Source organism: Pangasianodon hypophthalmus, chromosome 8, assembly GCF_027358585.1.
Source record: "Pangasianodon hypophthalmus isolate fPanHyp1 chromosome 8, fPanHyp1.pri, whole genome shotgun sequence".
NCBI classification, from domain to species: Eukaryota; Metazoa; Chordata; class Actinopteri; order Siluriformes; family Pangasiidae; genus Pangasianodon; species Pangasianodon hypophthalmus.
In genome coordinates, this window is record NC_069717.1 from 25391084 (window position 1) to 25417761 (window position 26678).

The 26678-nt window shown below is 38.9% G+C and overlaps 1 protein-coding gene across 4 annotated transcripts in view; it reads left to right on the forward strand.

Moving 5' to 3' along the window:
* Positions 1–26678, forward strand: part of LOC113533497 (phosphatidylethanolamine-binding protein 4) — a 92787-nt gene that overhangs the window by 23296 nt on the left and 42813 nt on the right. For 2 of the 4 annotated variants that reach the window (XM_053236295.1, XM_026925669.3), the window contains exon 4: positions 13092–13187. In XM_053236295.1, the coding sequence (XP_053092270.1) occupies positions 13092–13187 (96 nt within the window). Of the gene's footprint in view, positions 1–13088; positions 13188–26678 lie in introns of all 4 variants that reach the window. The other 2 variants (XM_053236294.1, XM_026925667.3) reach the window with 1 other exon arrangement.

Consider the following 26678-nt stretch of genomic DNA (forward strand, 5'->3'; position numbering starts at 1 on the left):
GAATTTTTTGAGTGCTAGGTAAAATACTTTGCATTCAGACCCTGTTTTAAATCATTTGTTGCAATATTTGCTCTCGATTTCTCTCAAATGTAAAACCATTGTACAGTATAGTACAGACTGCTTCTTTCTGTATCTTTTCAGTCCCTAAATAAGACATGTTTAGCAGCCTGGTAGAAATGTATGCATTATATGTTCTGCAAGCCTCCATCTGTTCCCCCTCGCTTTTGGCTGAGCTGAGCTGTGAATGCTGGTGCCGGTGTTTCTGACGTCTTGACTCAGGCCGAGTATCGGCGAGACGCGAGGGCTCCCTGACGCTCTCTCTCTCTCGCCCATCAGCAAGGTGCCGTTTGTCAGACGGGTGGGCTGGTGCTATCGCCCCACACACACACACACACACACACACACGGCCTTCATCTGCTCGCCAGATACGTCAACGCGAACCTCCGGCGCAACACAGGCGTGCCGTGAACCACCACCCAAGGGTGTCAAAGCCTTTTGGTGCAATTCCAGGAAGAGAAAAATTTTCCTGATCTTGGAATACCTTGCCTTGACTTGCTACTACTAGCAAGGTTTCAGTGCATTTACTAGATTCGCCAGTCACCAATCTGTCACACTTAACCTGTCAATCAAATGTAAATATGGCCAGTGTGTCAGTGACGGGGCATTTTTGTTTTGTGGCCACGCATGGCGTCAGTGTCATCATCCCACACAGAGCCGAGTGCAGAGAGGACATAACCATGAGTGACAAATTTTCTTTTTTTTTATGTCACTTGTTCTCTCACACAAAATCCATCAAGAGCCATAATTAATCGTGCTGGAGAGCAGTGCGTGGAAGCTATGTGCTCTGCGCTGATACATGCAGTGCCTGTGAATTCTAGCGTTAGCTTTAGCGGCTCTGATGGGCTAGCAGGAGAGGTGTCATAATCAGTTTGGGAGACTATCTCTCTCCGCTGAGGATGGCTCTGCAATCTGTGTGCTCAACACATGCTCTCTAGTGTGCAGAGTTTTTTTTTTCCTTTTTGTATCGTGTTCTTTTGGTCATGTTTGTTAACTGGGACTGTCGCTTCACCATCGTTTCATTGTGTGTGATTATATAACATTTAGGTAAAGGATATAGATAAATAGTGTTTTGTTTTGTCGTCTGTTTCGCAGTTAGTGTTTTGAGACATCCAGGCACCTCATTGTTTGTGAATCTCTAATTTCGGGTTTTTTTCACAGTCTTGCTGACTGTGCGTATTGTTGAAAGATTCTGGGGCATTTTGCAACATTTTAAACTCATTCTTTTCCTTCCTAACAATTAGAAATGCCACAACATCATTTCAAACTAGCGGTTCTCTCACAACGCAGGTCTGTTCTCGTGGTCAAAACAAAGTGTGCAGTACATCAGTATACAATGACTAATGAGAGGAACGTGATGTCCTGCACTTACAATTTCTTAAACCTGAATCTCAGCAATAGACAACATACAAAGACATTCTATCTTATTATGTGCTTTCAACTTTGTGGCAACAGTTTGGGGAAGAAACACATGGGTGTGATGGTCAGGTGTCCACAAACTTCTGGCCATAGTGTAGATATAAATGTGTATTTAGTGATTTTTGGTAAAAATGAGGTGAAATTAGCAGCTCATTGGAAATTAGAACTGAATCTAACGTAAAGTTTCAGCGTAACATTTCAGTGTAACGTTCAAAATGTAATAACTGGGATATTTCAACTGAAGACCTGCTTGCCTCTGCCAGGACGTTAAGACGTGACCATTGATAGAGCTTTTAAACAAAATGACGAGTCAAACATACTGCCAAATCAACACAGAACGGTGCTTAAATAAACACAAAACACATCAGTGTTTTGCAATGACCATCTCAATCTACGGATTTGAACCCCAATGAAAATGATGGTCTATATTAAAGGGAATGCGCAAATCTAAGAATATAAGGGAGCTTAAAATGTTATGTATGGAGGAGTGGACTGCACTCCCTCTTCAACCCTGTTAGGCATTACAGGAAGTGACTCAGTGCTCTTATTCTCCCCAGGACAAGATATGAATTGTGTAGAAAAACGGCACTGCTTAAAATCTTCACTTCCATGAAGGGTGCCAATAATTCTGGAGGGCACCCTGTCATATGCTTGTACCATGAGAATTATAAACTATACTGTAATGTATATTTTTGGCCGTACCACCCACTAACTACATCTTACAGACTGAGAAATGGTGCAGCGCTAGTAAATGCTCATTTTCTTAATGTACACAAACGATATATTCAATCAGTTATGTCGCTTCTTCTTCTTGTTTGTTTTATAGAACTGTTCTGCAAACCACGCAACGTTCAATTTATTGAAATTCGGATCACTAAAAGAGTGAGCGAGAGAGAGAGAGAGAGAAACAGAAAGATCAAGTTGATACGCGAGTGGAAACACAGACGTATGTTTATGACTCAGATTCCAACAGTGGAGCTTCCTGAGCTCAGTCTCATTGTACAGAGCCTGTACTTCAGCCCACAGAGATCGTTGATTATAGTTATTACGGGAAGGCTGTTGGCGACACGCGTGCTGTTCATTAACGTTCAACAACACTGTGAGCAGCGTAACCCTGACTCCGGCTCCTGCTGTTATAAACACACACATCGCCCGCTGCTCATCTCTCACAACATCGGTACAACAGGTCTGAACACAGAGCGAACTTTCTCACACGTGCACGTGTGTAGAGAGTCGGCACAGTGATGAGTAAGTTGAAGGCAGCTTGGGCAAAATTTTCCCCTTACCCCAAATGTAGTCGAACAGCCAAGGGATGTTTGGTGTCCAAACTTGTGACATAATTATTAATGTTATGTCTACATCTAAATCTAACTGTAACTTCAACCTCAGTAAACCTTTTGGCTCTTTTAGTTTTTTTAAATAAAGGCTCGGGGAAATGTCAAACTGTCAGATATTCCTATCCTAACCTCAAATTGAATTTATCACCAAGATCAACAAATGGTGGCCCCTGGGCTAGATTCGGCTCGTTACTCCGACCTCAACCCGTCCTCCAACACATTTTCCAGTTTACATTAAATAATATGTAGAAACTGAAAATGGTCTTACTGTCAAGGGATACGAAATTATACACCAACAAACATGGCCACGTGAACAGCCACAAACACCGCTTTCGTTAGTTATTAAACTGAGTGCTGTTAGATTAGAAAATCATCAAGGCACGAGAATGTGGAGGAATAAGTAGTGTTGGCACTTACAAGATGACCCTCTCAGCCTGAAGCTGTGTGTAAGTTAGTATTTGGAGGTCAAATCTCACTTATGACCTCTGGTTTAGCTTTTGAATTCAAATGCCAAATTTAAATGCAAGATACTAAGAGAAATTGGAAGTCACTTTACAGTTATAGTTCTATGGTGCAAGGGGATGTCTGGACCAAAGAACATTTATTCATGAGTAATAGAAAGCACAGGACTTTGTAAACGTTAATTTTAATTATGTAATTAAATAGGTACACAGTTCAGTGTGTAAGAGACCATGAGGACTGATAGCCTTGTATTATTTGGGCTTTTAGTTATCTGCATGCATAAATAACCTCAATATTTTCTTGTCTAAGAGTTTTGACTTTTTTTTTTTCATCCTTAAAATGGGTTTGTTATTGACTACAATGAATATTATGATGAGCAATATTATACATCTTAAGCACATCATTAGCTAATTAGTTAGTGGCTTAGTGGTTAGCATGTTTGCGTCACACCTTCAGGGGCAGGGGTTCAATTCCCACCTCCTCCTGTATGCGTGTGGAGTTTGCATGTTCTCCCTGTGCTCTTGTACTCCAGTTACTTCCCCAGTCCAAAGACATGTGTTGTAGGCAGACTGGCATCTCTAAATTGTCCGTAGTGTGTGAATGTGTGTGCAGTTGTGCCCTGCCATCCAGGGTGTCCCCTGCCTTGTGCCCTGAGTCCCCAGGGATAGGCCCCAGGTTCCCCTGCAACTTTGTGTAGGATAATCAGTACAGAAGATGGATGTCAGTGTTGTATAGTTTATGGTAATCAGCTCTGACATCAGTTCTAGTAATCTTTAAAAAATAGATGTTAAGATATTCATTAATTTTCTTGTAACTTTATACTTTCATTACAAGTGCAGTATTGAATAGTAGCTACAGGTACCACAGGTTTATACACTAATACATACACTTGGCAAAAAAAAAAAAAAACTACATGTTTAAATAAGCCGTTTGCTTGAAGACCTCTAGAAAGACTAAATCGAATTCCCCAAGGTGCCACAAATTAGAATTCAGTTAATGTGGCTATGATTTGCTTAAGATAAAACCACTCGAATAGTGCGATGGGATAAATCTGGCATTATAAAGTGTGTTACAAAAAGGCGCATGGCACAGATGGAGCGCTTTTCAGTGGTAGATTGAGATGCGAAGATTTGGAGTAGCTGAATGATCGGCACAGGCAGATAATATATGTAAAAGAACAGAGACTCCCCGATAAGCATGCTAATCCTCAACAGTGCCAAACAGTCAGTCCACAGACACTGCCAAGTATCTGTGATGAAGCGCACACACACACACACACACACACACACACAGCACACACACACACACACACACACACCGAAACACACTCTCACAGTTATACACACTCATAGCACAGATACATTAAAACAGTGCATTTCTCTGCCACTTTCTGAAACTCGTACAGTATCGTACAGAAAGATTACAGCAGGTTTATGATACGCAGCCCCCACCATGAGCGATGTTCTAAATATAAACACAGGTTAGAAATGGGATTTTGCTTGACTTCAGGCAGTTATATGCCGTTTCCACAGCAACCCTTTTTTGTTTTTGATAATGTCGGGGGGTGGGGGTGGGGGTGTAAAGAGTAAAACAGAATCTCATACATAGCTTCACGTCTATGTACATGCTGCACCGGAACCACACACCAGATCATTAACAGTGAAATATACTGTAGACCATTACATTCTTTTTCCTCTTTAGCATTTTTACACCTAAATGATAATCAGAAGTGGTTAAGTGGCAGTAATCGGTAGTGAGGGTCGAGGCAGTAAACAATATTTGGATCTCTTGAGATTTCAGAAGTGGCCAAATCCCATGCAATTACGCTAAGTTTAACACATTCAACACGTTTAGTGATTTTGCACTATCACTAGACTCCTGGACACCAATTCCGTAGTTAATTATCTACTCCATGATTAATGCACTACACCCAGTACCATTTTACTGATTTAATTCACATTCTCGCTCCTCCGTATTCCCATCAGCTCTCTGCACTGAAACACTGGAAAACACTGAAACACCGCCTTAACACACTTCTGCGGCTTTTGGATTTTAGTGCCAGTGATTGTTAAAACTCTGTAAAAACAGTGTGATAGCTTACATTGTGGAAGGCTCAGTAAAATATCTGCTGTATAAGATATATTGCAATAGCTTGCATAAAGTGATACATCATAAGTAACACTTGGAGGCATGCTGTTGTAGGAAAACAATCAGTGATGGGGTGGTGTGATGATTTCTACTGATTATTTTACAGTAACAGCATGTGCTGAGGTCTCTTGTTCCTCTTATACCACAGCAATTTGCCAACAGTTGCAGTTATTAGTTAAGTCTTTAGTTTCCCTCACCAGCCTCTTTCAAACCTTAACACAGTGAGTAGACAGATGGATAATAAGTTGAAGGGAAAAAACCAACATGGAGTCTGTCAGTATGCTGCTGGGCCATCATGAGCACTAAGAACAGCTTCAGTGCACCTTGGTATTGAGTCTACATGTCTCTGGAGCTGTACTGGAACGATGAACATGGTTGGTGTTTTCATGATGGAGTCGGTGGAGATGCTGTCTAACACATCACTCCAAAATCTGTGTTCACCTGGGTTGAGAGTCTGGTGAGTGTAAAGGCCACAGCATATGATCTTTAATTTGTCCCCATTTAATATATAAATATATAAAATGTGTGTCGTGTTCATGCGGAAGAGCGGATGATGACAACGGCAGTAAAGAACACCTCTGATAACCTTTAAGACCTCCCTTCCACCTTCCTCCTAAAATAGTGACCTAGTGATGTAGTGTGTGGGAAATAGAGCGGCAGATAGCCGTGTGTGTGTGTGTGTGTGTGTGTGTGAGTGAGTGAGAGAAGAGAGATCAGTCTAATCTCAGCAGCTACACTGTTCTTTTTTCCTCCCTCAGTCAGGATTCAATTACTGCCCCTTCTCTGACCTCTAACCTTTGGCACTGACCTCATCCTATGCCCTCTGATAGCAACCACCGTTTGCCTTCCGCTATTCTCTCCCATCTTTAGTTCTCCTCATCACTTCTTTTCTTTTACTCTGTCCTTTCCTCTTGTTCTCCTTGTTTTCTTTTCCTTACCCGATTTCGTCTGTTTTCTATGAACTTCCTGTGTCCATGCTTCTCCTTTCTTTCCACTCGCCTTCTCTACAGTTTTCCAGCATGGTTGCTCCTGGCCGTGTCAACAGATTAGCCTGTCATTGCAAACTGTCTCTCTGATCTCCTGTCGTTCTTCCTATAATCTCTTTTTCAGGTCCTGGTCAAGTGATTTTTAGTTTGTAAAGATGTCCATCTTCGAAAATATTGCCTCCTATTTTTGGTTAAACAATTATAGAGAATACACTCAAGATTAATATGCAGTTGTTGAGTCGTGCAGTTGTTTTTTTTTTTTTTTTTAAAACAAATGTGGAATGATTGAATTTTAAAAAGTATGAAGAATTCCACTAGCTCATCCAAAAGCTTGTACAATGGGCCAGTGCAAGATACAGACAATTATATTTTGGAAAAAAAGCTCAGCGTTTAGATTGTTGAGTCGCTCGGCAATAAATGATGTTGTCTTTTTCATCAACAAATGAAGTCTGGCAATAAACATTTCTAACAGATTGTGTGATTATGATCTGTTTTTGCCCTAAATTAGTGCTGATTTCATGTTTTGTTTTGAGTTCACGTCATGTGATTTTGTTTCGATTCTAGTCCTGTCTCTGCCCCTCTCCTGCCATTGGTGTGTTTTCTGATTGTGTCCAGGTGTTCTGTGGTAATCCCTTGACTAGTTTTTAGCTTTATATGCCATGTTGTGTCTTAGTGTCATTGCAGCGTCTGAACTCTGTTATCATGTTTCCTGGTTTTTGATTCTTGCTTGTCCTTCCAGTTCTGATTATGAATTTTCTTTGGTTAGTTTTGCAGCAGAGATTTGTTGCATTTTTAGAGCACTAAAGAAATGAAGTAACATCTGTGAGGATACGAGTACAGCTCAGTGGATGATGCTGGTGTGAATAACAGTGGGTAGTGTTTGATTTGATTTGTCTAGTAGCTCAAAAGAATTGATTTGTCTAGAAGCTCCCTGGTTACTCCCTGTTCATATTTTAACTCCATCAGACTGAAATTGCTCGTACCTTGGTTGCTTTGTCACATCCAACATAAAAGATATTTCAATTGTAGAGACAAATTCAGCCCTCAATCATGTGAAATCAGTATTCCTCTCGTGCGTTGTTATTTACTCCTCAATCATGTAACCCTTCTCTAAGCTACAGTCGATGCTTCTTAAGACAACTCGGCTTCGTACTTGTTAATTAGCCAAACAGTTTGAGTGTTTTTAGTTTAAAGAGGGGTTTGGGATTGATTTTGTAGGATTGCAAGCATGTTGCATTTGTGTATCAAGAAGAAAATGAGAGAATAAAGATAAAGCAGGAGAGATATTTAGGTTTGGTACTGGCTGAAGGATAAACCATGAACTTCTAAACTCACACAGGGACCTCTCGCTCTCATTCTCCCCCTTGTTTTCTCTTTTTTTAACTTCTCTCCCCTGTCTTTTTATCTGTTTATCATTTCTTTCAGATTAGATTTGTTTTTCCGTTTCCTTCAATGTCCTGTAGTTTCTCCCCTTCTCTAGTGGGTTGGACTTCTCTCTGATTCATTTAATTCTTTCTATCTTGTTGACATTTAACTCCATAAACTCTGAGGACATACAGTATATTTCCTATTATTTTCACTGAAGTTACTTAATAATTCATAGTAGTTACTGAATAATCTCTAAGATGATTAACTGAATAATAAGCGAGGACCTTGTGGGGTTAAAGGAAAATCTTAATAGTATACTTGCTTATATATTGGATGTGGGCGGAGTCATCCTGGAAGAGACCATGGCTATCAGCAGAGTGATCAGTCAGAAGAACTTTGTATTGATTTGTATTGATTTGCAGTGATGCTTCCCTCTAAGGGAAGAGTAGAGTTAAACTAAGGGAGGAGTAGAGTTAAACAGTGTTACAGAAGTAAATGAATGCCCCCACAGCATAACAGAGCCACCAGTTTTCCTTTAATTTCTGACCTGGATGTATGCAACAAAGTTATTGCCCATACAAAAACAATTATATTTTAGATTGCTTTTATTCTTCAGGAACTGTTGCCTTTGGAAATTACCTGAAGGTACAAATATGAGGTTGCACACGTGAGATCCATCCCCATGTCAAAGCTTTCAGTAACAACAACAAAAAAAAGTTTCAGTAAATGTGCATGGACAACTGAATAAGTGATATAGGTAATATAATGTAATTGCATAGGTTGGATGAAGCTGAAAATCTCAGAAGCGACACACTGTAGTTCTACATCGACTAAACCACTCTGCAGCTGAGCTTCTGGCACACACTCACCAATCAGCGTTTCTCATGCTGGTTCCAAAAGGCCCTAAAGCCAGAAACTGAATTGCTGGTGCTCTGGTGAAATGCCAACATGTGTAACTTTAAATAGTCAAGGCCTGGATTCCTGTACTGTAACACAGACGTGTGTATGGATGCAGGTGATCACTGTGTGTGCGCGCAGCCTTTGGTTGTTCTCCATCTGATGGGTTTACACACACAAGCTTAACCAGATCAGATTTGTACTTCAGATGTGATCAGTACAAACAGTAAACAAGCTTGAATTGTAGGTGCCATGAGGGATATGATGGGTACTTGATTAATTAATACACAGGGGTAGACAAATCAGTAGCACATTATGTGTTCAGACTAGGAGTGGAAAATTTGACAAAAATATCATTCTCAAAGACATTTCTGTGATATGTGATATGTATCACGATACATAGGTTTGCTAACAAACTGCCAGAAATATAGTAGTGTTGGACTTGAAAAAAATGTTATAATTCATAATAAATTAGTTTATTAATACACAAATGTGTAATACAATTATTTTTAAAATTTTAACACCCAATCGGCTGCTTCAAGACAGTTTGTATTTAAAAGAAAAAAAAAAACATTTAATTTGTAGTAAGTGCACCAGAATTTTTTTCTCCTGTTCAGCAATCAGAAAGAAACGTTATTTTTTGTCATTTGGCAGGTATATTTACACATAACACAGGGAGGTGTAAGGCAGATGTTCCACATAATCCAAGGCCAAAATAATGAACTGATTTAAAAAAAACCATATAATCTTTGATATAGTGAAAGTTCATTTAACTGTCTTGGGTGTCAGTAGGTTTTCCACCACAGGAAAGTCTTCAATATGGAGGACTTCACACTTCCCAGGTTCTCTGTGACAATCTTTTTTTATTTAATTATTTTATTTTTTTGTCATTTTAACTTCAAGAGAGATGAAAAAGAGAGGTTGGTGAGGGAACAACTGTTTAGCTGCTATTACATAAGTGATAACAGGAGCGATCTTGTTCCACAACTTAAATCCAACTATAAATGGATAAAAGTGTGCTGTGTTGTTGAGTAATAAATTTGAAATTGTATCTGTTGGCAAATTGCTGTGATATAAGAAGAAAAAAACACTGTAGGATGTGCTGTCATTGGAAAATAATCAGCTTTGTGGTGGTAACAGTAACTCCGCTTCTGCTTCATTGATTATTTTCCTATAACAGCATGCCCCTAAGTGTTTCAGTGAGATGAGAAAATGCTAATGACTGTGAACTCCATGTTTTATGGCTGCATAGAATCTGCACTATAAACTATAAAGGGTAATACTCGTAGGCTTATTAGCTTAATTGATTTTTTTAAATGATTAGTTATTAGAACATACTTGTGTCGATTATGTACCAGTGTAGTTAGAAAATATTCTCATTGTAACTTGGACGTGAAAAAAATGTGTTGCATTTCAGCTGCCCGCTTTTTTGTGATTGGCTCGCTTTATGGTCTTTTGCGATTAAAAAATAAAATTAAATTAAAAAAAAAAAAAAATTAAAAAACAGGGAAGGTTTTCATAGATTACACACTACTTTTTTTTTTTTTTTTTTTTTTTTTTTTTTTTTTTTACAAATAAAACACAGTTTATTTTTTATAACCAGTAAAAATGAAGCAGGGTTCATTCAGCTTGCTAAACGTAAATGTCTTTTGAATTGGCTTTTTATAATTTTTCTGTGTATTCAACAATAATGTTAAGGATTTAAAGGACTATATTAATGGAAAATTGTTCTTATTTTCTTCAATAGGGAACCAAAGGAAGTCAGAAGAAACTCAACTTTAAATGCTGGACTTTTATAGTCAATCTACATTTTTTAAAAGGTTTATTTGTTTATTGTTCATTAGAATAATTTAACATCCATTAAAAAATGTTACTTACTTACATTACTTTGATATATCTGGATGCAGTGAGAATTTTTAATTATGCTGTGATATAATTTTGTCCATGCTGCTGTTACTACTGTTTTAGAAATGTCATTTTTAACTGAATGGAACATCATTTTTAAGGTATACGACAGCAGATTATTTTACCTTAACTGTACCAGCGTTTGTTCAAGAATACTTATTAGCATTTGCTCATTTTTTTATACCTAAAGTACTTACTGGTCCAGCTGGTGAGAGAGAGAGAGAGAGTAGAGCCCTCAATCCCCCACCCCTGAAAAAAAAACCACAAACACGCTTCTCTTTTACATTTGTTTCCTCCATCTGTCTAAATGCACATTAATTATACACACATATACATGTTGCCCTCCAGGGAAAATTACATGCATAATGCTACCTATTTACTATTTGTTTAAGTTAAGATATCTTAAATCTGTCATAGTCAAAGACTACATGAGGTTCAGAAGAAAAGACTCCCAATCATATAAATAATATATGCTTTCAAATATATTTTATTATAAGTCTAATACAATACATATTACTCTAAATATATATATGTTAATGTAGTACAGTCATATTGCTGTTGTCTCTAAGGCAACAGGTCTGAGAACAGTGCATATCATCTGTTGGCATTGCCACACTCAGGGTTCTCCGCTGACAGCGTGTGGAGGAGGCACTATTGTTGTCGTGTGTTTTGGTATTACCTGCAGGCGCTATCGCTGAAACTTAACAACATCATCCGATTATTAGGCTTAGGCTTGTTTCGCTTCATTGCTTTGTGTCAGGTGAGCAGAGGATTTGCCCTCTGGAGGGGGTGGGTGTGGGGGGGCTTGGTGGGATTTTTTATTTTCACGTATTAGCGGCTTTAATTTGTGTGATTATGATTCATCGTAAGTAGTCTCTGGGTTATTTAGCATTTTTTTAGATTAATTTAAAAAATGGTTTACCAAGGTACATCCTTAGAAGAAGCATTATTTTCTTGCCATCAAGAAACGCAATGGAGTGTTTGAGAGATTGTTGAAGTTATTTTTTTGGATTTTATATGCCTAACTTTCTTGTTTTGTCTTGGTTTAGGTATTTTGTTGGTTTTTATGTCTACATATAAAGTATATTAGAGATACCAAATATGAATACATTATTCAGATTTTTAAAGATATCTTGCTAGAAAGGTTCACAGGGAATCTGGTTACTAAAGGTGAGTAACAAGGGACTGGGATCCAGAGGCTGGATGCATCAAAAGAGTCGTATGAGTGGTAGGGTTTTACTTTCACCTGGACCAGAAGTTCGCGGGACATGAACATGAACATGATGTGCTGTGCGACATTTACATTTACAGTGTTAATTCATTCATCCTTAGTAACTACCTGGTCATGGGTCAAGTTAGGTTACTACTTTGTTTATATTTTAGGAAATAAATTTGTTAGAATATATTACAAGCAGGTACAAACAAACAAATGTCATGAACAGGATAAAAAAAAACAGTTCCACACATCTCTAGTTGAGACCAGTGAGCTCTAGTGATGTAGCTGAGGTTGAGGAACTGTCAGAGCTAGAATTCACACACCATGCTGACTATGTTTTTTTCCCCAGTGTTTTCACATTAAAAAGATAAACATGCCCAAAAGACACTGGGTTTAATCCTGAATATGGATACAGATATATGGATATTTTAGATATAATCAAGAAGGAGTGATCTGTTGTTCTTCCCTCCTGTTTCAACCTTCACTACTTTTTAAGCTCTCCCTTTGCTAAAGAGAGAAAACAACTAGACAGTTGCACTTGAATGTGTTATACGTTACTGCGTTTGTCTCTTTGCTGTGAGGAGGGGCTGTGGTGGCACGGTGACCGCCATGATTGACAGCCCTGTTTGCCGCAGAGAGGCGTATAATAATAACGCCATCATATGGTCTGGCAGATTTTGGGCTCAGCACCAGAGATGACAAATGTGCTCACGCAATAATTCAATCTGCTCCCACAATTCTCCAACTTTACGGAGACACGCGAAAGCCGAGTATTTGGAGCAATTAAGCCGGTCAGTCGTTGTCGTTGTCGTATAGCGCCCCAAAATGTCTGCCAGGTTGTTTACGGGGAAAGTGTTGTTGTAAAAGACAGAAAGCAGGAAAGGAAGAGGAAATAACAAAACTCGCAGACAGATTGAGATGCAGTGAATGTGCGAGGAGTGGAAGATGGCCTGAAAATATCAGCAGCTAATTAGGGCTTTTTTTTCTTTCCATACATCACACATTTTCGATGAGCCTGGAAGCTGTGTTTGAGCTGTTGATCTTGTCGCTGCACTGGGCTCGGCTGATGTTATTTCACTGATATAAAACTTCCCTGCAATCCTTACTTTTTATTATTCTTTACTCCACTTGGTTTAATAAGCAACATTGCAGAGAGCAAAATGCAAATGAAATTCAGTACATGTAATTAGTCGTTTCTGTAACAGGTGGTCGAATGGCTTTCTTAGAAGGCACGAGAGGTAGACAGGTGATTGTAACGCAATTTTTCATTATTTTTTCTCTCCCTCCTTACAGCAGAAGAAATACATGTTGATGATGGTGGACCCTGATGCCCCCAGCCGTACTAACCCCGCTCGAGCGCACTGGAGGCACTGGCTGCTGGCTGATATTGAAGTAAGTGAGAAAAAATAAATAACCATTTTTCAGAGCAGCACACTGACCATGCACACACATTTAATGCTCCTGATTGGTGAGGTAAATGTGCTATATGGCCAAAAGTATGTGGACACCTGACCATCATACCCATATGTGGTTCTTCTCCACACTGTTGTCACAAAGTTGAAAGCACACAGTTGTATAGGACGTCTTTGTACACTGTAGCATTACCCTTCACTTGAACTAAGAGGCCAAAAGCTATTCCAGCATGACAGTGCCTCTGTGCACAAAGCGAGTTCCATGAAGATACAGTGTGTTAAGGTTGGAGTGGAAGAACTCCAGAATCCTGCACAGAGCCCTGACCTCAACCCCACTGAACACCTTTGGGATGAACTGGAGCACCGACTGCACACCAGACCTCCTCACCATCATCAGTGCCTCACTAATGATCTTGTAGCTGAATGAACACAAATCCCCACAACCACGCTCCAAAATCTAGTGGAAAGCCTTCCCAGAAGAGTGGAGCTCATTATAATGGCAAAGAAGGACCAATTTGGCATGGGATATTCACAAAGCACATATGAGTGAGATAGTCAGGTGTCCACAAACTCTGGCCATATAATGTATATTAATCCAGTTTAAGGTTGTTTATGGTGTACTCCAGTGGCTCTCATTCCTTTTGTTCCCGACTTCGAACCCAAAAACTTCTCAAACTTCACGCTAAATCATACTACACCAACTTCCATTTCTCTGCACAGGAAATGTGATGGCACTGAAAAGCCTCTGACTGTGTGATCCACTATTGTTGTAAACATGTGACAGTCCTACATCTGGTACCACTCCTAGCATGTTTGAAACTTTATCAAAAACACAATGGCTATCAAACTCACATAAGAAATATGATAACCATACAGCAATCTATTTTTGGATGAGCAGTGTTGCACATTTTCACACTAGTTAGATTTTTCCTCAGTGCACCATCTTTCCTCACAGCCACTCTCTCTTTCAGCTTTTAACAGCAATATGATAAATCCTGACAGTTAATGGATTATATGGGAAAAGTCATTCTCAAAAATATCTTCCTAAGAAACAAGAACATTTAGAGGTTTTTTGTATACTTTTTGTTTTTTTGTTATACGCACAAGGATGTGCAAAGTGAATTTGTACAAATAAAATTTTCCCTTGAATTTTTACCACTGGCTTGTGTGTGTTAAATGGTGGATTAATACCATGATACACACATATATATATCTGCATAGTGAAAATATAATTCTGTAACATCAGATGTTCCATCAAGGCTTACACTTCTAATGAACTTTAAAACCCAAATAAATAAATAAATAAATAAATAAATAAAAATCCTTACACTGATACAAAGACAAAGATAAAGCATGGACTTGGCACACACAGTCCTGGACATAATGTGTAAAGGAAAAGGTGTCAAAAACACTTCGTTGTGCAAACAATTCCTGGATCATGTCGACTGTATCTGCACCTTCCATGTGCTTCACACTTGTGCTGCGTTTCCGATGCGTTGCATAATGACTGAATAAAAATATCACGTTAGTCATCAGGAGATGGAGAGCCAGATTCAGCAGCGGGGACACGGGTGTTTCAGCTCGAACGAAACTTTCCAAATACTCAGCATTCGGTCGATTCTCATTCTCTCTCCCTCTCTCTCTCTCTCTTTCTCTATCTTCTTCTTTGAGGGCCCCCAAGGCAACTGTTCATTCACAGAAGCACCCGGTGTCATCCCTTGTATCCATAAAACTGACAGTTATCACTTTCACAAGGGGAAGAAGCTGAAGTTTGAATGTTTCTCCTCGCGTAGAGCTTTAATATTTATTATGATAAGCGTTTGTGACAGACGGGTGGGCGAACATTTCTTCTGCATGACAGCAACAACTGCACGTCAGTTCTCTCGAGCTTGAGCGCTGGGGAAGAGTGGTGCGGGTGAGCGAGACAGCAAAAGATGAGTGTGAGGCCCAGATGGCCTCGTACAACTCATTAGTACCCTTTCCTCTTACAGTTGAAAGAAAAATAAATGCTTACTTTTAGATTTATGAATTACTACTACTGTGTCTTTACCTGTGTGGGTGATAAGGCTAAAATATCCTATTGCAATAGATGATATGTCATGAATAACTGAATAAATGGCAAATTGATTAGTGTTACACATACTTGCCAAGCTTTATGCGTTTTGCATAGGAACTCCACATGTTAACATGTACGCTGCTACGAATTATCACTCCAAAACATGCCAGAAGAGCAGTCTTCTTTATTTACCTCAGTAAAAATGCCAGATGAGCCAGTCTGGAATGATTAACATTTGCGTAGGTGTTTTGAACTCTCCGATATTAACTGACACCATCTGGAAGCCCCGCCCTTTTCCCCATTTCATGTCTCAATTTCTCACTTGAAAGACGCACCTTCCTCGCTATATGGAGAACGTTCCGAGTTCATTAATTTGAAATAAAATTTATCGATGTACATTTGACTTCGCTAACATTAGACAAGTATATAGTTAATAGGAAATCATTATATTTATTAGGGATGCCATATAGTCAAGTTTTGTTTTGTTTTTTTTTGAAAAAAAGGGTCCACAATGAAGTGTCAAATCTAACAATTTACAAATCATTTTAATGGTAATGATAAAAAGTGATTAAAATGCTGTTTGCTCTCCTGCGCTGGTCAGCATTCAAATGGCCAGTCATCCACCAGACATTTTAAGGAATAAAAAAAAAAACCTGCCACTTGTCTGTTTTAATTAAGATGTAGACACTAGAAAGGTTTATATACACACTTCTAATTAATTGCTGTACGTGACATCTTTTCCTAGAATAGATGGAAAGAAAGAAAACTTTTCTTTACAGAAAACTTTCTTACTTTCCTGCTTGTAAACTTTTCTATTGTCTACATCTTAACTAAAACAGATGAGTGGCAGCTTTTTACCCCCCCCCCCCCCCCCCCAACCTTAGACAAGTGATTTGTGAAAAGACTATATGGAAAATGTACCTCTGCCATCACCACCCACCCCGCTGGGACTACGTGTTGTTCCTCTTCAGGGTTGGCAGGTGTGAAAACCCAGTTCGTGTCCTCCTGTGGCAGTGAGCAGAGACGCGTTCAAACAAATGATATCGATATCATATCGCTTCTTCCACCCCTCCACCATCTATAGTTTCATTGTACCAGGCAAGTATACAATAGAGCTATTCCTTACGCATCTGTTTACAAGAAATACAAACTCCAAGGCTGTATTTATCAATCAAGTTTACACATACAGATATAAAAGGAAGTACAAAAGGAACCATCTATTATGTCATTCTGTTGCTAATTATTTTAACAGTCTTAGTTAAATGATTAGAGTAGATGACTGTATTGTACTCTGGTTGTAGGTGTCACGTTTAATAATGTTTATCAAACTATTCCTGGAACATTTTCCGCGTGTGCTGAAGTATACAGTATATCAGTAATACTGAACACACACATACACACACACACACACACACTCACACAAACACACACACAGAGCGGCCCTGCAGGTCATTTTCTCTTCTTTAAACAGCATCGAAGTACAGAAACAGCATCATGTCGACTCTGGCAGGTGGTGAAAACATTAATAGACAGCAGGCATGATATGGTATGGCAGACTGAAGATTGTTAATGGTGTTGCTGTAGTAACCGAACTTCATTTTAGCATCACTATGTTTAACAAATTAATTAGCAATTGATTAAATGGAATAAGTATTTAACTCCAAAGAGGAAGTCAGTGGAAAGGATTAGCAGGAACATGAAGTGCTTTGTTAATTTATTTAATTTTTCTACATCCAGGCCCAGTAAGGGGGAAACGCTTTAATGAATTTCCTGTTTATTTAAATGGAAACTTTTTTTTTTCTTTAGTGGGAACTTTCTATTTAGAATTGACTACACTGTTTAACTTTTTGTGTTATATGTAACAATGTTACATGCATGCACTCTGGTACTCAGTCTCTATCTCTAACCTCATCATACTCTCTGCGTTCTCTCTCTCTCTCTCTCTCTCTCTCTCTCACACACACACAGATGAGTCTCCTCCCCGTCTGGCCAGGAGACACATTGTGAATAAACAAATGTATTTCAGGTGCTCAGACAGACAACCTCTCAATACCCTGTCAGTGTGTGGGCGGTGGCATGCCGCCTGTCCGCTCCCTGATTGGCCGGCAGGCCGTGCTGGATGCGTGATGAGTAGCCATGGTTGGTCAGAGGTTTAATGAGGCAGGTGGGAGGTGAGTAATTGCTACAGTGACTTCCTCTGACCTCGCTTAAGGTATAATAACGTCCCGTGTGAATGTGTGGAATTAGGTGTCCTGGAATACTCTGGGGCTTCAGGTGCCACACAAATGAACGCTTCCCCTCTCACTCATATACTCCTTATTTAGAAGTCTGCCCTGTAATTCCTTTTTTAGAAATTAAATTACAACTATGATTTGACTTGTTACACCCCCGTGCAAGCAGATGTAATGTCAGCTGCGTATTGCATGTGGATAACGAAATGTATCGTTTTTAATGTCATCCAGCTCTATAGTAAGGATGCACTTACATATCATGACCTTAGTGTTTCAATATCCACATTTTATTTACGCCCTGGCTGATTGCGGCAGAGTCAAGAACTTAGTATAGCGAGCCAGACGAGAAAGAGACTTAACTGTAGATGTTTAGCTAGATGAGATTATTAAAAAGTAAGTGTAAAAAACAGGAGTGGGCTTATGGTGCTCACAGCGCACAACAAAGACATTCTACAATATTTTTAGCTAATATTAGTTAGCAACAAATAACACTAGCATTAAATGTTACAGACATTGTTCATTTACATGCATTTTCGTTGAACTTTTTCAGCGTGTGTCTGTGTGTGTGTGTGTATGTAGCTACATTCATTGTGTGTTCTCATATATTCTAAAACTATTACATTTTTAAAAATACTAGACTACATAGGACTGGGCAGAATGTTGATATCGATATCGTGATATGGCACAATACAGTTTTACATTGTACATGATGTAACAACACAATAAAAATTTTTTTAATAACATGTACAAACTTTGATTGGAAGCAGCTGATTTAAACTTTAATTCTGAATCTTTAGAATTGTACAGATTTTTAAAAAAATGTTTCCTTCTTGTTAGATTTATTTTTAAACATTTTACGTTAAAATATTTCGGAATATTTCATTTCATCAGATTCAGCTTTTCTGTTTTTTTCCTGTTTTGCAAGCAGTAAGCAAACCTTTATATCTTGACACATATTGCGTGTGATAAAAATGTCTTTAAGTATCGTGATATGATATTTTTGACACATCTCCCACCCGTACTACTATATACTGACTATATTGTTAAATATTTTAAAATGAAAATTTAAGGTAAAATATCTTTTATATGAGTCAGGTTTTACCTAGATGGAGGCTGAAAGCTTTAATGCCCCAGATGCTCTTCACCCAGATAGAAGCTTATAATACTAAAGTCTCAGTGTTAAAGAACAATCTCAATGTGACAAGCATCTAATATTTTATTTCACACTTGATTGAAACCCATGCATCTAGACAACTCAGTTGTACAACAAGAAAAAAAAATTAGATCAACATCTTAATGAAATGACAAAAGCTTGGTGCATCTGCTTCTAAAAGCCAAAATTACAAGAACAATTTACAGAAAAATAAGGTGGATGACTCAGGGCTTGAGAAGAATGCCTGAAATCAGTCTTTTGTTTCAGCTGTTTCAGCTGACAAAATCCTACACAAACCTACATCTCAGCCAATTATATATTGAACCTGATTAAATTTTTTTCTTTAAAGCTTGAAGAAATTGTGCTTCAATAAGTTTATGTTAGAAGCATACATGTAGTCCAAAGTTGTGAATAGATTTGAGGAGTATTTGTGAATATTTGTAAAGTTGATTTAATAATCAAACCCTTAACTGTGATATATGTTCTGTCTTACATAAAGGATTAAAACTTTCCCCATAAGAAATAATTGTGTATTAGATTGACCCCTAAAATAATGTGCTATATATACGCTAGATGTTAAACACCTGTAGGTTGAGCTATGAGCATACACAATGTTTTAATGAAAAGTGTAGGTCTACTAATTACAGTACATTTATAAGAAGATAGAATTTAAACACATTACAAGAACTAGAACTAAACTTCACTTTTCTGTTTGTGATTAAACAGAGGATAGATTTTCCTTTGTTTTAATTTTTAGGCTGTGTTATGTTGTGATGTGAAGAAAATGGTGAGGTGTCATTTGTACTTTTCACTTCCTTTCTGCCAAGTGCAGTTGTGTCATCATGCTCATTTTAAATGTGTAATAATAGCTTTATTTTTAGCTTTTAAATATGACCTTGCCAGGAATTTTTGTGGCTGAAAAGGGCTTAGGTGGTGACTCGGTGCCATTACTAGCACATCTCTGGACCTTCCCATATGATGTCATTTTCTTTAGACTGACATATTTTGCCAAAAAAATACACTTGGTCTGGGCCTCATTTTTCCATGCCCAAGTAAAGCTGGCTCAAAGTTACTATCAGTATGCTACAGTATACAAAATATCACCACATGGTTTGCTGTATCTTTCTTGAAGTATAAGATGTGAGAAGTTCAAATGGCATAATTTCAAATCATTTGACCACTACCTACTTTAGAAGAGCTTGTGTTTTCCTTTTGTTTTGTTTTTTTTGTTTTTTTTGTGGGCTTTAGGTATAATGCTTTCTACATTCTATGACATGCACAAATTGACAACCAGAAGTCCATCCTATCTTGGATAACTCGTATTTGGACAGGATGAGGACAAACTTTGTTTTCCCCTGTAACCAGTGAGTGTCAGTTGACACATATGGCACACTAAGGGGTTTAGACAGCAAGGTTCTGTCCATCTAGTTTGCGCAGCTGTATAATATGATGCGATGTTGGGTATTTTTTGAGAGTATAATTAAAGGAATGTTGTCATTTTCTTTGTAGCTATAAATGGGAAGTGTTCTTTAGGGTGATGTATCTAGATGACACGTTACAGCACTGCATCATTGAAGAAATTTCCACTGAACTGTCTGAAAGATGTGGTAATACCATATTTATAATAAAGGTATTCCCATTTATTTAGAATGATTATGATAATCCAGTAATCCTATGTTGTCATTTAGATTTAGGTGGTAATTTCATTTGCTGTAATACTTTGTTCTCAGTGCAAAAAAGATAGGATGACATAAATTGGACCTCTCAACCTTTATGCATTTTCATAGGAATTCCACATTTTAACACTGGAGTACACTACTGTGAGTTACCACTCAAAGATACACATCCTGCCACAGGACTATGCATTATCCCTCATTGAGGCTGGCAGGTCTGCATAAATTAAGCTCAAGACATCACCCCCATACCAGCCCACTAACAGAGGTCCCCAGATCTATGTCAGTTGTTCCCATGGACTCTCATTGCGAAATCTTTCCAATCTTTCCAGTATCACGCCAAAACCTTGCTCACTTTATGATTATTCACCACCCTTCCCAGACTCTTTTGGATCATCCCTGATTGTTTGATGTCTTATGTCTTATTGCATATTGACCATCGTTTTAATCGTGTTTCTACATTCATCATCAGTTGTTGAATCCTTGGAACTAGCAGGCCCATTTCTGGAGCTGTGGACTCTGAACATCAACGCTCCATAAGTAGTGTAGAAATATCTACAGACAAGATAGTCATCATTCTCGTCTCAGTTTCTTCCCTCTCTGTTTGATTGCGGTCTTTTGGTAAAAGACAACTCCTCACGTATCATTAAGTAATTAACGATAAGCCACAATGCATGTGTAGGCGTTTAATTTGTTGCTGCCAGAGATGCTATATTTGTTGATGACTTGAGTAACCAGGTTGCTTCTCCATATTTAGTAACCTCTGGTAGTAAACTATGAGCTAACTTCTAGGGTGCTTGTGCTGCATGGTTAGAGTGTATCTTTATGTGTCATGTCTATGCTGCATGTCCATTTGATGGTCTTTTTTTCTTTGTATCGTAATTTGACCTTTAACCCTATGAGAAGTGTTTTCGTCGCTGTATTTACACCATGTTCAGTGCGTCATTTCCTCTGTTTGGCAGCTCTTGTGCAGATGGATCCTTTCTCTCACTTTCTTGCCAGCTCGCCACTCACAATCAGCTGCCAGCCAAAGCTACCGCTCAAGATTTCTGGCACCCATCGCAAATCGAAAAGCGTTTTCTGTTATTGTTCATGCCATGTTTTCCCTCACTAGAACTAATCGCTTCATGCTCTTCGGCTCTTTGTCCATTCTGCCTCTGTAACAGTTACCATGCGACCATTTCCAGATCAGATGCTTGAGCTCTTGAACTGCTCTTAAAACTCCGAGGTTGTTGCGTTGCTTTTATGTTAAGGTCATCTATACCTCTTTTATCCTTTTTACTAGCTTTTAACACTTTCTATCTTTATCACAATAGTGAGGCAGAGTAGTTTAGGATGAAACATACTCGGCCAGTCGTCAATACACCATGGTCCCCTGCTCAAGTATCACGTATAGTACTGTGCAAAATATTAGCACCCTATTTAAAAAAACAAAACACAAATTAGACGTAGTAGATGAATAATGTTTGTTTATTGGTAAAGAATGTAACATATAAATTAATAGACCACTTTTCAGACTAAAAACATAATGAAGTCTGTCAGGTTTTACCTGAAAAAACAGAAGCAAGTGTGAGAGTCAAAGTCTTCAGAAGAACTGTGGCAGATCCTTCAAGATGCTCAGAAAAAGACAATTTCCTTATAAAACTACTGATACATTTTTTTTAAAGACAAAGACTTGTCATGCCAAATATTGACCATGCTAAATAATGAAATTAAACATGTAGAAAATGCTTAATTTCATTTTTTTGAAGGAATCTTTACTTTATGACATCTCTTTACATGTGCCTTAGACTGTTGTACAGTACTGTATGTGTGGGAAACTGAGACTGTGACCACATTCCTACCACGTTGTCTTTGATGGAAATATATGTCTCTATTTTTGAGTTCTAGGAACTAAAGTTGTAATATTATTAATAGTTTTTTAGTGGCAAAAATGAACTGTTCAGATTTGTTGCTTTAGCACGTCATACCTAATTTGAATAGAAATGAGAATAGAAATTCTCAGTTCAGATGTTTGTCGGGTGTCGCTCTGACACCATGCTGCTCACTGCTCTCACTGGAATCTGTGTCTCCATGTTACGCATTTATAAAGAAAATGAATTGTTGTGTGTTGCATTGTCACTTGCTAGTGTGAACATAGAGTAGGGGAATTCACTGCATTCATATAATTCTAACTTCTCTTTGCATTGTGTGTCTGCCCTAAAGGCGCATTAAAGAGGTACTTGCAAGCAGACATAAATATTATCTATTTGCGGGACATTCACATACTTTTGAATAACAATGAACATGTATGTATAAATATGGTGCTATTAGTAAATATATTAGTATATTAGTAAACTCTGAACATATCCTGGACATCGTCCAGCTATTCATAATTGTCCTGTTAATTTAATACATTTCATGATTCTTTGTGGAGAATTTCAACATAAAAGGACAGCGAAAACCACATAACTCTGGCCAAATAGCATTTTTTTTCCCTTTCAAACCCTTAAACAAGGTTTCTTTCGGTGTCCGTAGTGTTTGCGCAACTAACGTCTGCTGATCCGTTCTTTAGTGAAGCAGGAATTGATAATGAAGTTATTAATTCCAGTGGAGCAGATGGTGATGAAAAGAGGAGCCTTCAGGAGCCGTAATGCCCTCCTAGTTTAGCGCCCGCCGTGCCTGACCTGCTCCGGCTCCCAATTCCCTCCTGCTCTCACACTCTCGCACTTCAATCATGGAGCATTACCAAGAACGCTCCCCAAACAGCTTGTTCTGCCTCTAACTAACTTTCCCTCCAGATTGTCATCCCCCTCCCTCACTCCCTCCCTCCTCTCGAGTACTCTGTCTCATTCTCTCTTTTCTTCTCACTCTCTTGTTCTCCGTCATGCCACAGTATATTCTCTCTCTCTCTCTGTCTCTCTCTCTCAATGCAGATGTTCTTGTTTTCTGTGTTGACAGTAATGAACAGGAGAGTCATTAGCAAAAAAAAAAGGAATTTACTTATGTAAATAAACTGCTGGGTGAAAAACCCGTATTTACTTTCCAGCCTAATAGTCCACCCACAGATCACAATATTGTACCATTTAAGAGCAGAAGTGGGTAAATTAGATGATCATTTGCAGGAATTGTGCATTATGATTCCAGGATTTGAATACTAGAGAAGTTTTGTGGGTGGCGTGGCTGACTATAAACCTTTATTCCAGTTGTTTAAAAGTTATTGGCTGATTCGTGCTGAAGCACGATATTATATTTATTACCTCAGTCAGTTTCTGCAACAGCTGCCACTTTCGCGTAGCTTTCTAATAATAATAATAATACTAATAATAATAATAATTATATGTTTTCTCCTTTTGTTTATAAAGAATTTATCTCTCTATATACCTGGCCTATATTGTACATGATTTAAGTGTGGTGACCCCCAAAAGGGCCACATTTCAAAAAACGACCCGCTTTGGGAAGACTTCCTCTCGTGTCTTTGACGTGCAGAGATCACTGTTAGACTGTTGTAACAGTTGTCATTTTGAATCTCTGTTGTATACGTGATTTTGGAGCTTTCTGTTCTTGTTTCAGTACAGGGAAATGTGTAGAAATTCTTCTCTGTGGTAAACACATACACTACAACTAAAATACCACTAGAGAAGAGCATATAGGCATCTCTCTATCCTTCTTTCTCCATCTCTCTGTTTCGCTTTCACTGTCCTTAGTTCTCTCCATCTCTCCAGCTCTCACTCGCTCTCTCACAGAGACACATGAATTCTTAACTTGTTAATCTCAACATCCAAATATACAGCCCATGACACTATTGTTCCTCCCTCTGTCTCTCTCTGTATCTCTCACTCTCGCTCTCTGACTCTGTCTCTTTCTCTGTCTGTCAGTCTGTCTCTCTCTCTCTCTCTCTCTGTCTCTCACTCTCACTCGCTCTCTTTGTCTCTTTGTCTCCCTATCAGCCTCTCTGTCTCTGCTCTGCTATCTATCTATCTATCTATCTATCTATCTATCTATCTATCTATCTATCTACCCTCCTCTCTCTCACTCTGTCTGTCTCTCTTGCTCTCTCTCTCTCTCTCTCTGCCTTTCTGCCTATCCCTCTGTCTCTCTCTGTCTCTCCCCCTTTCTTTTTGTCTCTACACTCACTATAATAATACTGGGTAGGGCCTCCCTTTGCTCTCAAAACAGCCTCAATTCTTTGTGGCATGGATTCCAGAAGATGGTGGAAACATTCCTTTGAGATTCTGGTCCATGTTGATATGATTGCATCACACAATTCCTGCAGATTTTTCAGGTGCACTTTCATGCTGTGAATCTCCCATTCTACCGCATCCCAAAGGTGTTCTGTTGGATTCTGATCCAGTGACCGGGAAGGCCACTGAAGAACACTTAACTCATTGTAATGTTCATGAAACCAGTTTGAGAAGACTTTTGCTTTGTGACATGATACATCATCATGATGGAAGTAGCCATTAGAAGATGGGTAATTTGTGGCCATGAAGGGATGCATATGGTCAGCAACAATACTCAAATAGGCTGTGGCATTCAGGCGATGATTGATTGATATTAACGGGCCCAAAGTGTGCCAAGAAAACATTCCCCACACCATTACACTACCTCCACCAGCCTGTACTGTTGACACAAGGCAGGTTGGGTCCATGGATTCATGGTGTTGGTGCCAAATTCTGACCCTACCATCTGTGTGCCTCAGTAGAAATCGAGATTCATCATACCAGGCTACGTTTTTCCCATCTTCAACCATCCAGTTTTGGTGAGTCCATGCCCACTGCAGCCTTTTTGTCGGCTTGAACCAGTCCGGCCATTCTCCGCTGACCTCTCTCATCAGCAAGGTGTTTCCGTCCACAGAACTGCCTCTCACTGGATGTTTTTTCTTTATTGCACCATTCTGAGTCAACTCTAGAGACTGTTGTTTGTGAAAATCCCAGGAGATCAGCAGTTACAGAAATACTCAAACCAGCCCGTCTGGCACCAACAATCATGCCACGGTCAAAATCACTGCGATCACATTTTTTCCCCAATCTGATGGTTGACGTGAACATTATCTGAAGCTGCTGGCCTGTTTCTGCATGATTTTATGCACTGCACTGCTGCCACGTGATTGGCTGATTAGATAATTGCATGAATGAATGGGTGTAAAGGTGTTCCTAATAAAATGCTCAGTGAATGTATATCCCTGTCTCACACACACCCACACACACACAGACACATGTAAACTTTGTTGAACATAAAATTCAAACACCATAACATTTTTCTTCCTCTCTCTCTCTCTGTCTCTCTCTCTCTCTCTCTCTCTCTCTCTATATATATATATATATATATATATATATATATATATATATATTTCCCTGTCTCTCTATTTAACGTACAAACAGATAGCTGAGTGAAAGGTGTGTGTGTGTGTGTGTGTGTTTCTGACTTACTTTATTCTGGCTGTTTGTGTGTGTGTGTTTCTGACTTCCTTTCTCTGGTTGTGTGTGTGTGTGTGTGTGTGTGTGTGTGTTATTAACTAATGTATAACAGACAGTGTTGCCTTGTAGCAGTTTGCCTCAGAGACGAGCGCAAGCTGCAGGACACCTAGTCACTCACAGAGGAAGTATTGTGTCTGCTATCCATGCAGCTGTGTGTGTGTGGTATGTGTGTGTGTCTTAAGCATCTTTATGTACACTGTGCCTATAGGGAGACACAGCACTGCCTTTTTCACTTGTCCTTTGGCTGCTGATTGGATTATGGTTTTATTTTTTTGAGCAGGCTGCATTTTCTTCACGCTCCCAGCCTGTGTGTGTGTCTGTGTGTTTGAACGCATGCAGCTGAAAAAGCTGTTAAGCTCTGTAAGTGACTCCTGGCCTCATCTTTAGGGTCAGTGACATGGTGAAAAACTGTAGGAGTTTGTTATGCCAAGCCCTTACTGAGTTCTGGATACTGCTGTTTATTTGGAAAAAAAAAATCAAGGTGCTGTTTACACTGATTGCAGCCTTTCAGTCTATTGAATACTGTGTGTATGTATGTGCGTGGGTGGCTAAACGTGCGTGTGTGTGCGTGTGTGTGTACGTGTGTGTGTATATGCACTAAGCTGTATTGTGTGTGTGTGTATGTGTCACTCAGGACATAGTTGTCTTTGTATTTAAAGAATGTGAAGTTTTCGCTTCATTTGTTAGGTGTTATTAGGGCCCCAGTGCTTGTTCACATGGTATAATTTCCCTCAGTGCAGCTCGTTTCCCCCGTGTGACAGACGCTTTCCTTCAGCGAGGCTGCACTCACGCCCATCTTTACTCTCTGAGGGCTTTCGCAAAAAAGAAAAGAGAAACTTTTACCAACCAAAAAAAATCTCCAAACTGCTTTCTAAATTAACACAGTGTGATGAAGAGAG